This window comes from Nesoenas mayeri (genome assembly GCF_963082525.1).
Source record: "Nesoenas mayeri genome assembly, chromosome: 6".
Taxonomy (NCBI): domain Eukaryota; kingdom Metazoa; phylum Chordata; class Aves; order Columbiformes; family Columbidae; genus Nesoenas; species Nesoenas mayeri.
This window is the reverse complement of record NC_137545.1, coordinates 328,740-340,965: the sequence shown is the minus strand read 5'-3', so window position 1 is coordinate 340,965 and position 12,226 is coordinate 328,740. Positions and strand designations below refer to the sequence as shown.

General features: G+C 41.8%; 1 protein-coding gene across 1 annotated transcript in view; it reads right to left on the bottom strand.

The window, feature by feature from the left end:
* Positions 1-4,023: 4,023 nt before the first annotated feature.
* The window catches only part of AOX1 (aldehyde oxidase 1), a 37,810-nt gene continuing 29,607 nt past the window's right edge, over positions 4,024-12,226 (bottom strand). Inside the window, exons 28-35 of the mRNA XM_080347218.1 lie at positions 11,937-12,065; positions 11,389-11,463; positions 9,870-9,922; positions 7,737-7,851; positions 7,043-7,108; positions 6,267-6,455; positions 4,726-4,893; positions 4,024-4,152 (exon numbers count right to left, since the gene is read on the bottom strand). Of these exons, the coding sequence (XP_080203344.1) occupies positions 4,027-4,152; positions 4,726-4,893; positions 6,267-6,455; positions 7,043-7,108; positions 7,737-7,851; positions 9,870-9,922; positions 11,389-11,463; positions 11,937-12,065 (921 nt within the window). The 3' untranslated portion in view covers positions 4,024-4,026. The remainder of the gene's footprint in view (positions 4,153-4,725; positions 4,894-6,266; positions 6,456-7,042; positions 7,109-7,736; positions 7,852-9,869; positions 9,923-11,388; positions 11,464-11,936; positions 12,066-12,226) is intronic.

The following is a 12,226-nucleotide window of genomic DNA, read 5'->3' as shown; positions in this document are numbered from 1 at the left end:
TGCCCAGGTAAACCTTGTTTTAAAGGGGTTGATGGCTTAACTGATTGCGCTTAGAAAAATCAGACTTGTAAATCAGCTTCAGACAAAGCTGAAGTCGAGCAATTTTTCTGGTGCATTTAAATGCAGAAGAGAGATGCACAGCATCCCCCTCCAGTTCCTCCACTTTGTCAGAACTACTTTCGCCAGGGTCTCCCCAGGCTTCTCCAACCCGATCCTCGAAATCCGCACCCAAAATCAACTTCAGACTTGGGGCGACGTGGGGTTCCCCCTCTAGTGCAGAGCAAACTGCCCCCCGTGCCAACCCCTGGCTGCTCTTGGCCCCCGGCAGTTCTGCCTTGGCACCGTCTGCCTCCCATCGTCCCAAAACCATTTCCCCTCTGCCCATTGTACACACAATCACAGAATCGTGCCAGTTGGGAGAGACCCTCAGGATCACTGAGTCCAGCCTAATTCTAACCTAGCTCTAGCACTAAAATATTACAGCTCCGCCTCTGGAGCACTTTCTCCATTTTTGATATCCTGCTTGACCACAACTTAAATGTCACAGAAACACCCCAAAAGTCAAATTAGGCAGGCGATGTGCTGCAAACAGACTTTGTTCTAACCAGAACTGTTTAGCAGAGAACGAACTAGGAATGGGGTTTATCCAAAATCATTCAGCATTCCAACACCACTATAAAACACAGGTTTGGATACCAGTTAGAAGTTGAATTCAGACTCAAGGCACCCCGAATGCGCCTGCAAATACAACCTAATACTAGTGCATCCATCAATCCAGCATCCCTGAATGTGAAGGGATAGTGTCTCCTAGGCTTCGGTGGCTATTAAAATGACAACACCAATCGTTAAGGCACAAGGAGGAACATTCACTAACATCTAATAGAAATCAAAACTCTGAACGTTCATACCTGTCCTATATCTATAGCTGGATTTATGTTAAAACAGGTATCCATGACGTCTGTTCTGATGTTCTGTTAAACAAATAAAAGGTGTCATATATTTAAAATACACAACAACAAAGGTATCCTAACCAATATATAGTCTTATCCATGAAAGGTGTGTCATCGTAAGTGTGATAAACTTTTTCTGAAAGCTACCTGAGACAGGCTGTGTTGCCAGAGCACAGGTAACACGGCTTGGGTGGCTGGCTGAAACCGGAATGTGATGTGCAAACCCCACGACGATCGTGAATTCAAGAACGGCTTTGCTGGTTGTTCTCCTATAGACACTTAATTGCTTAACAAAGAAATAAAATTCCTTAATTCCAGCTTGTAATATATTTTGGGCGACATGTCCGTTAATGGGAATTCTTATTCACTTGACCTGCAAAGTAACAAAATGTCTTAGAAAATGAAATGTGAGCATTTGGCATCAAGAACAGAAAAAAAAATAAAAATTAACTACTTTTTTCTTTTGATTAATTCCTGAAACTGTATTAGTAAGCAACGTATTATTTTACTACTGTTGTATTTACTCCAACTACATCAACTTAAGGAGCATGTCACTATAAGGTTTTAGTAAACAGCTAAGTAATTATAATTCTAAAAATTCTGTGATATGAGGCGATGTTAAAACTCTGGTATTTTGAGCTTCCTTGTGTTTTTTCAAACACTTAAAAGCCAGGAGACAGGTTCATATGTTTCAGCCTCCAAAAAACCCAACAACCCACGTTTGGTACATGCACAGATTTTACTGCGACAGCCAGACAGTAGTGCCACTTGTAAAAAGGCAGGGCAGCCCCTCCGGGAATAACTGAGAAATAGCGACAAGCAGACGTGTGATCTGCACCGCAGAAAACAAAATGCAGGTCTAGGACACGATGAACCCCTGGAGCGCAACCAGCTCCGTGCTGCAGGTGGGGAGACGTCACTGCCTGCGAGGGCTGCGCCACGATTGCTACAAGATTTGACTTGTCTGGACATCACCAGCACCTGCGCTGGTGCAGGGGTGCACAGCAGAACAACAGACAACGCACCTTCCCCGGGTTAACAGACCTATATGCTCCCCGCTTCAGCATACCCCAGAACTGACCAATGTTTTGGGGCTCTTATCGCCACATGGGCTTGTGAGCTGTCATTAACAAGCCCGTGCAGTGAAACTAATGTGTTGGAAAGCAGAAAAACTAATGATGGCAGCAGCATGAACATTTAATTTGATTTATTTACTTTCTTACAATATATAAAAGCCAAAATAATACAAAGAAAGTGAAGAAAAAGAAGTGAAAGCTGCCTAAGCCACACTTGTAGAGCCACTTGTGATGCTTTGCTATGACCTGCTTGGCCTCTAGTGACTATGTCATGTCTTCCAGTCCTGTGCTCTCCTCTGTCTCTGCTGTGTCTTGACATCTAAAATGGTGTAAACACCTATGCCTAAGTAGCTGAATTTCACTGACTCATAGCAGCAAATTGAAACAATATTTAATACCTTAATAGCCAATGCAAGACCCGTTTAACCCACTAACCTGATTTCTGTCACAGATGCAGTATCAACTCATAAAAGGGCATGGAAGGCAAAAAGAGAAAATAGTCTGTGGAAAACTGAGGAGCAGTGAAATAACAAGAGCCTGCAGGGTGACGCGTCAAAGTAATTAGAGCCACCTCTTTTCATTCCAGATGACCGTCTGCATGGCCCTGGGGCAACCTGTCCCAGCAGTAACTGAAGAGCAGTCCCCATGCCCAGCTAGGAACAACTGACGCAGAGGTTCACTGGGACCTCACGCTGAACGGACAAATTACCTGTTTTCCCAGCTCTACTTCCTTATCAACGAACCTGCTGCAATTTTCCAGGTGCTGTTATACTTGGGTTAACTTCTGTAGGCTCACTAAAAAAGTGAAGGGGTTTCTCTGGATTAGGATGTATCCCAGATCAAAGATTCAAGATTAGTGTACTTGGTGTCTGTGCTTTCAGAACAGAAATCTCAGCTTTAGACTCCAAGAGGAGGAAAGGCTGAAATTCCCAGTCAGTTCAATATTGTGGATTCTCATGCTGAAATCTGTAAATTGTGGCTGGAGCTTTCAAACTATATTAACTTTGTATATTCTAGATAATTTCTTGGTCTCATCTTAGGTTGCAAATATGTACATACTTCAGATTTAATAACACTAGGATTTCTGTTACCATTTAATAGATTGCTGCTTTGTATCTCCCTGTTTTCTCCAGCTGTGGTCTAACCACACTGCACCCTGGGCAGAACCCAGCGACTGATCTTTGCAGATCATCTTTTGATCTCATTTCTTTTTTTCTATCTTCTTTATCACAGGAGCGGCCAAGAGTGAAAGTTCTTAACTGTAATGTCATGGCTCAATATAGTCCTGAGCACAGGACTAAGTCCTGCTCAAGAATCCTTTCCAGAGACAGGATCATCCAGTCTCCTGTTCAAAGCACGCTGAACTCCACGCGAGTTTTCCCATGAGGTTCAGAGGCATTTGGCTTGCTCCATGAGAAAAAGAAAGCTTGTAGTGGAAATCACAGCTAAGTGACTCTTCCAACTTTTGGGATAAAAATATAAGGCAGCCATAGCAATTTGCCTGGCATAGCAAAAGAAAATAATAACTTTTGTTTCTTGCATGTTTTTAACCCAAAGTTGTCTTTGCCAAAAGAATCTAAAGCAGCTTTACTACAAATCAGAGCATTGCTTCTGATCAAAAAGGGACTGAAGCCAACAATCAAGGCTCTGATTCTTCAACAGACAAAGATCTCTGCACTTGCACTCCACCGCAAGGCTCAAAGTTGAAGCCATGAAAATAATGTATCATACGAAGTTGTTGAGTGCAATTAGTGGCAGTAAGTTATCTAACGTACCTTCACACTTCATCCTAACTTTCTTCTGCTGCAGCATTTGAGCTGAGTTGTTCATTAGATCTTCCCTGTTGAAAATATATGCTTCAAATGCAGGAGATGTATTTCTAGCAATTAAATGCAGTAACACAAGTGAAGTACTACAATGAATATACTGGGTGGAGAATGAAGGTAAGGATGGAAGGTGCATTTTCTTGGTAGCTGATTCTATTCTGAAAATGAGCAAATCTATTTAGCTGTATGTTGATTAGTGTGTATCGGGGCAGTAAATCGGTTTTCCGTTCCGTTTCTCTGGTTCGCCATGCACACGGATGTGGTCCCAAGAGTGGAGGAAGCAGATTCATCGTTTGTCACCTAAGAGAACAAGCAGGAAATGAAGAGAGTGACTTGTGGGCACGTGACTGTAGTGAACAGTTGCAGAAAACACAGAATATAAAGGATTAGCATTATAAGTGTATTGCCTCATTTTTCTTTTGTATCCTTATTTTTCTCCTCAAGAGTACTGGGCACAGCAAGGAGTACAGAGCGCAAGTCAGCGCGGGAAAGTACCTGGAGGGAGACTGAGGATGCTGGGAGGCTGATCCATTTCATGTCAGCGAGAGGCGCTATTTAATCCTCTATGGGATTTGACACACAGAAGAAAGGAGAAGGCTTTGGGGAAAGAGGGGATTTACTTTACATTACGTAATTTTCAAAGAAAAAAAATACTGTAGAAAATCAGGGAAATTCCAATACAATGCTCGAATGGCATTTGTTGGAATAACTTGTGTGAGTGAGGCCTCCTACCAGACATTTCAGCTACAAGGAGCCATATGCTGTGTACAAAGCATAGAGACACCATTAGGCACCCACCATTCCAGGTGCCAGAAGCAGCGTGCACCTTCACCCAGAGAAATTTAAACAGATCCTTCCCCACCTCCTTATTACCATGTCAGTGAAGCCATCCGCACAGCCTGCCCGGATTTGGTCAGCGGTCAGAGGGCTGTTCAGCGCCCAGCTCTTCGTCAGTCCTCTTTCGGCTCTCACACGAGTCACTGCATCTCTCAAAGCGAAGAACACAGAGCAGCCCAAGAAAAGTCCTGCCTCACCTATCCCCTAAAAATAAAAGAGAAAAAGAAAACAAATATGTGTAGATTTTGAGCAAACAAGCCATATGGATACCAACTAAAAAGCTTAAAAGTCAGTGACTTAAGAAGCGTTTTGTCCTTCAGTAACGAAGCTTATTTTAGATTTAGTGGAAGGAAGCTCAGATCACTCCAAGGCTTCTGATGGTAGCGGCTTCCAGGGAGCCACAAAGGTTGTGTTCAAATATTGGCTATTGATTTTAGACTCTTTTTGGCTCATTGCTAAGCTGAAATTTAGAATAACTGGCAGATAAAATGAAAACAATCTAAACCCAGGTACAGATACAAGTAAGAAACACAGCCTGAACTGATGACAGTTCCCTGCAGACGAACATCACTGACATCCTCTCACTGCTCTGACAAAAGATTCACATTTGTTCCTGATCTCAAAGATGGGTCAAATCCACCTGTATCAAACAGCTTAATCTGGACTGGACTGGGTTATTGCAGCTCAATCTCACTTATCTCCTTGCTAAAATCTGAGAATCAAATGTCTTCACCAAACATGGTGCATGAAGACAGAACCACACCTTCCTATGGTGGATTTTAAGGCGAACAACAGGATCACAGAAAAGTACAAAAGCTGTTTAAAGAGGGATGTCAGTATCGGCTCCCTAGATCAGCTCCAAATCAACTACTTCATCTAGATGAGATTTTTTTAAACACATACTTTTCTAATTCTGTATTACTGAGACAGCCTTAAATAATTTTAAAGGACCCATTTGTTCTTTAATAACTTTCACCGTAAATGATGCTTTTTCCTCCTGTCATGCTGTTTTATTTTACCATATTCTACAAGCATACTTAGTACTTGCAACAGCCAGAGATTGCAGAATTACCTTCCCCTTGATTGACCATTACTACTTACATGCCACTGGCCAGAATATTTGCTGGTGTGAACTGAAGCAATGATTGTATCAACTAAATACTTGAGCCAATCTCTCATATAAATACACACATACTACCTATTTCTTATTGCATAACACACAAGCTGCACACTCTCACTGTCATGATTATTTCTCTATCAATTTCTTTGGTATTTTTAGTCTAAGTTTTCAGTTTATCAGCATACTATAAAAGTATGGTTTTAAATTCAGCTTGCAGCTTCTGTGTATGATCTGTTAACGAAACCCTAAAAGTACTGCTTGCCAACTAGGAAAGATATGCAGCGATATCTTGCATGGTATCTCTTCATATTAGCTTCCCTGGTGTCATAAACAAAACAATTTTATGGACACTTTTTTCAAATGCTAAAGAAACTGAAGACATATATAATTTTTATATCACAGTAATTTCTCTGTTTGCCCTGGGATCTAAGAATCGGGCCCTGTGACGGTCGCTTACCTTGGATGCATAGATGGCATAAGGATTTTGGGAAGATGGCAGCAGGGAAACACTGAACTGTTCTGGAATATCACAAACAGCGGGGATCTTATACTGATCTGGACCCCGAGTACAGAGGACTCCTTCTGGAGAGTATTTTAATTCCTCCATTGTGTACAGTCCGATGCCTTGAACAAAGGCACCTTCAATCTTTAAACAAGAAAAGAAACAGCATTTACGTACACGTGTTTGGTAAAATGGGTACAATTTTGGGAAGATCTGATTTGTGTCACTAGCTGACAGAAGACCTTTTTCTTTCCTGTCTGCCTAATTGATCCTTCAACATTTTGAGGTTACGGTGATGGGGAAAGCTGCCACGCTCCTCTCTCACACCAGGCAAACACTTTCACGATGAAGCGATGAGATCTGTGGACCAGCCTGCAATGAAGAAGGGTGCCTCCCTGCTGTCAGGTGGGGGAGGCAGCTCAAACAACACGAGGATTTGCAGACTGGAGATGACAACCAGGATTTAAGTCTAGCAGACAGTGGGCATATCGACTTAGAGGAAGTGCTACAGGTTGGCACCTGGGTAAAATTCAAGCTTCATTGACAGCTACGAAGCTGTTAATAACTGAAATGGGGCAAGTGTACAAGCAAAGGATCTTCTAATGTGATCTATGACTTAAAAATTTATCTAGTAAGAAATTAACATCTTCTGAATTAATGAGGTCATTTTCACTTCAGATAAGGCTATCAGTTTAACAGAAATGAGACAGCAGGAAATTCTTGACACATACCTGTCCTATATCCACAGCTGGATTTATGCTGCAGCCGATGTCCATAACAATGTCTGTTCTGAGGTTCTGTCAATAAAATTCAAATGCACGTTACTGAGAGAGATGCAGAGAGTGGAGGCATTAGACCGTAATGTGGGTTAGAGCTGGTATTCAGTGGAATGATAGATGCTAAGACAGAGCTTGCTTCGTGTACACAATTTCCAAGTAATTTCCAATACCCCACCCATTACAAGCAAAATGAGCTTGTCTCAACTTGAGCAGAAGTTCAGCCAGAGACAGCCCTGCCGGATTTTTCCCATTGTGCAAGGAAATCCCCACATAACTAAGTACAGACAGAGGGCACACGATCAGCAGCCTGGGACATTCAGCTGTCTAGATGGCCAAAAGCCTGGAAATGGAATATTTAGCCCTGCTGTCCTCTGTTTGCTGGCAAACAGGGAGGGAACAAGCAAAGAACATGTCAGATGTTTGCCATGACCCAAAAGGTGAACGCGTGTGCCGTGAACACAAATGTGCCAAACGCCGGTTAACGCTGCACGGCTTTCATTCTGCTTCGCCTACGATTCGCATTCACATTGCTGATATATTTACTATCATGTGAAGATGGGTGACATATTCATGCAAAACCTGGAGCATCCAGTCATACAAACAAATCTCACACTATTTACAAACTTCCATGGCGCTCAATTATTACCTTGTGATCTCCTGTTAGACAGTTAATTTCAACCTCTGAGCAAGCAGCTCCATAAAGAAAGTATGTGAAGGGCTGTCCCTCCCCTTTGTCCCAATCCATGGTTTCATTGTAACCTCTGATGGAAGAAACAAAGTCCACAGGAAAAGAATTAATGGATGTTTGCATCATAACAAAGCAGATGAGCATGAGAAAGTTTGAAACTACTTCAAGTGGAATCTTAAATAACAAATCAGAATCCTAACAGTTCCATGAAATCCTACAGAGCACTAGTAGTTTAGGTTTGATGGAGCTGGTATTTACATATAATTTAGCAGACAAACAAGCTATTTCAGTTCAAGAGAGTCCATAACCAGCATAACCCCATAACCCCAGAAATAGACTAATAAATATATGGTGATCAAGTACAGAATACGAATTTAAGGTGATGGTTGCTGAGGTTGTAACACATAAGTGAATTCAGAAAAAGGGAGGAAAACAGGCCAGGACCTAGGACAGAATTATTTACAAGAGATAAATGAGTTAAAATTACAGAAACTGCCTATAGAATGAGTGAGAGGGTTAAAACAGGAATATTGAAATAAAGGTGTAATTACTTAGAAGGGAGTGGGACTAACTGAGGGAACTGTAGTAGCCAGGATGGGGTAAATTCAACAGACTCAAGAGGACACCGAAATGCAGTATCTCCCAACAACACGAGCTACGTGACCAAGGTGTATTTTCTGAGCATGTATGACTGAAATGTCTTTGTTGAGCACATTTAGAATGACACCACATAAAGCCATTACAGTATGGTTCCAAGCACTGAAGAAGGGATACACAAAACTTTCCCCATCCCATCTACCTCAGCTAGCTTTGAGATTCTAGGACGTGGAGAATACGACTGGATAGGAATCAGAGCAACGCAGGATTTGAGGCTCAGGGATCTGCAGATGTTTTTGGACACCATTAACCCTCAATAGTAAAGTATGACTTTTGCTCATTCCTCTGGAGATACATAAGCAAAAAACATGCTTGAACAGACTTAACAGCAGGAAGAGACATTTTGTTTTGGCTTTTCTTAGTTTTAAGCAAGTATGGGTTTGTGAAGTGCCTCTTCAACTTACACCAGACTGCCTCAACGCATGAAAAATCATGACTGATAAGTAAATACAGGTGGAGGGAGAGAAGATACACAGCACAGCAGGCTAAGAGAGCAGCTTTGCTTTGAATCCCACCTGAGCTACAGCACAGGGATTTTTATTTCTGGCTCTTTATAAGCACTGTAAAATAATTCAGAGAAAAAGGACCACGAGGCTGCACTGGAAGAGAGCGGTGGAACTGTGTTTAAGATCAGTGTCCTGCAATGGCGTGGTGTTGTGAATAAAGCCATAGCTGAGAGTTTATACAGGCGGAATTTTCTGAGGCTCCAGAAGCAAAGAGGTCAGAACAACGACTCCAAAACAGGGTCAGTGAGCAGCCCCACTTCTCACGTGGGGTTCCCCCTCCAGCTTTCAATTAGTGCTGAATGATGGCATCTGACTCTTCTTTTTTAAAGTTACCATGAGCTTTCTCTTAAACTCAACCAGATGTTTAAAATTCTCCTTCCTCAAAAGAGAAATAACCTTGAGGTTCAGATCTAGAACGAAATGGTCCTAATTTTCCACAAGGGCACCTCGTTGCTGATTACAGGTATGTGCTGGCTCAATATTCTAATGTTGCCACTTGTTATTCCTGTCATGCTGCTCAGTGTGATCACATTTGTGGGTAAAAGTGTAAGTAATTTCTAGTACAAAAATAATTATAGCTTATAGCAATACAGCCTCCAATAAGTAAACTGTATCCCACTTTGCACACCTGCTGTTATGGGCAGATGTCACTTTCTTTGTGCTTTCTGGTTTGTCAATGGCCAAATCACGGAGCAAAGATGGGAGGAAGTATTTGTTTAATACTTTCTAGAGAGTCCACACGGGCACAGGAATAAATTAGCACTTCTACCTCATACTCCAATGCCCCATAAATCGAAGCATTACATAAAACATAAGCTGGGCCATTAGAAGGAACTATTAGACAGAAGCTTCTCTTCACAGCATTGGTTATCTCCGGGAATCAGTCCTAGTCTAACCTATGCATTTTTAAGGAACAAAAATATATTACCTAAAGTAGCCAGTAGCTGAAAGACTCACGCTCTGTTCAAAAGCTTCTTTAATCTGTAAAATACAGCAGCATTTGTGGTAAACCAAGGAAGGAGTCAGGAATGAACACAGCATACACATTTTTACTTGATCTACATAGATGTACTTATTTACATACATTATTTAAAAACCAAACTGTAGCAAATCGTAAGGCAAGGAAGACCAGCTGAGTTAAGCTTGTTCAGCTATACACCATGCCTAATACTACAGAACTGAACTTTTGATGAGCAATCTGAATTCTTCTGGCAACACAATGAGGAACAGACCTGTCGACAGTGGCTCCTGCAGAATCTTCAGTGCCATAGTCAGGAAGGGCTCTGCTGTGTTTTTCTGCTCAGGTTCAACAGAAAGGGATCGCTCTGTCGATGGAGCAGAACTGACTTTGCAAGACGTGAAATGATTTCTCTGCATATATTGACAATTGTTCTTAGGTCAGCCATTTCCACTAATATTTTGGGTGTGTCTAAATTATCCAAATTAATCTGGCACCTATTAGAGGAGAACTGGATTTGATCTTCGCCTACGTAGCTGCTGGTTATCAAGCTGCTACACGTATTTCAATAGTATTTGCTATTGCGAGGAATTACTACTGCCAAGAAAGTGTTTGCATTATTTCAGTTATTACAGTATTTAATCACTTGAGAAGAAACACCCTCGTGCACTGAATCTGTAAAGGCCTCAAGGCAGGGACTGCCCTTTGTATCAGGCCATACACAACAAGCAATACTGGGTGTGAAGAAATAACAAACAGGTTTTCTTTTAACATCTCCATACATAGGATGACATTCCTTGCCATATCTTCATAAAAATAGTTGATATTATAGCAGAAAGCTTTTAGTTAAGAAAATTCAGTTTCTGGCCCTAGAATTCTATTTGAGTTTCAAGTGGGCACCAGACAGGTCACATTTCTATAAACAGCTTTAGCACTACTTGTGTACTACTCTACAGCAAATATTACTAATACTGTAACTGATTACATATTAGAGCAACGGGAGCAAGGATCCCTGCTAACTTGTTTGCAGTTCTGCAATATACTGCATATGGAAGAGGGATGGAAAGAAGAGGTTGAGGAGGCTTCTCTTGATTGGTTTGGTAAAAATAAACAACAGCCACGTGTGCAAACTGCTACTGCACATATACCCTGACAACCTCTGGGCAATGGCTTGTCTGAGGGGAACCGCGCTGGATTATGTTCCTGCAAAAGCCGATATTTTTTTCTATATTAAAAACTTCCGTGCCTCCAAAAGTGACTTCACAGGTAGCTTCTCTTCCTTTCCAACTACATATAATCTGGGGTTTGTTTCCCACGTATCTAAACCAAGCACCTACACTCCATCTTTCTGTGAAATAACCTGTTTCTGCAGTTTTCAACTTTAGGATTATTAGGCCGCGCAGACTCATAGACTACTATATTTCTATATGTATATCTCACAGTTTCCACAAGGACAGACACCACATTTAGTAGGGTTCATGTGTCTTACCCAGTCATTCCAAGTCCCTTCTGGGTTCTGTTTGATGATCGGCTGCAGGCGTTTCAGAAGAGTTTGGCAAGCATCCTGGTGACAAGTCAGGAGAGTGTAACACAAAATTAACACAGATACTTTTGGTACCATTCAAGATATGTTCTAGTTAGCATTTAATTAGTATATGCTTTACTATCATCTCAGTTTGAAAAAGTATGGTGGGGGATAGACACAAACAAAGGGTTAAGTTACAAGAGCTGGAATCTGCAGGAATCAGCAGATTCAGAACAGGATACAAGACTTGTATGGGACTTGGTAGTTTGTTATATGAAACAAGGATTTTGTCAATCTTAAGCCTTTTGGCAAAAGCTCAGATGATGTTTGAAGACGCATGATCACCATTACTGAGGAACTGTCAACAAGTCATGTTTCTTCCGAGCAATCTCCAGTGGTATTATTGGAAACCTCTACCTTGATTTCTAGGGGATCACTAGTGCTTGAAGTTTGGCAGGCATCGAATCCCATGAGGGCCAGGGTGTTTTGTTAATCTAAGTCCTGCTCTTTACCTTCACAGCCATGCCATTGACGTCCGTCCCTGCAGATCCCACTGAGGCACACGCGTTGGGAACTGTCGTCGTGCTCGTTTCACAGAAGTGAATATGTGACATGGGGATGTTCAATTCCCGACTAGCAACCTGTGTCAAGAAGAACAACACGTTCTTCTCTGTTTTAAAAACATTCTAACCACCCCAGCATTTCCCCAGTACTTGCTAGAAGTCAGTGACACAGGAAAGATGAAGCCCTAGCAAGTCTTCTTCCAGCCTCCAGCTGAAATCATCCTGCCCACTTTGTCAGC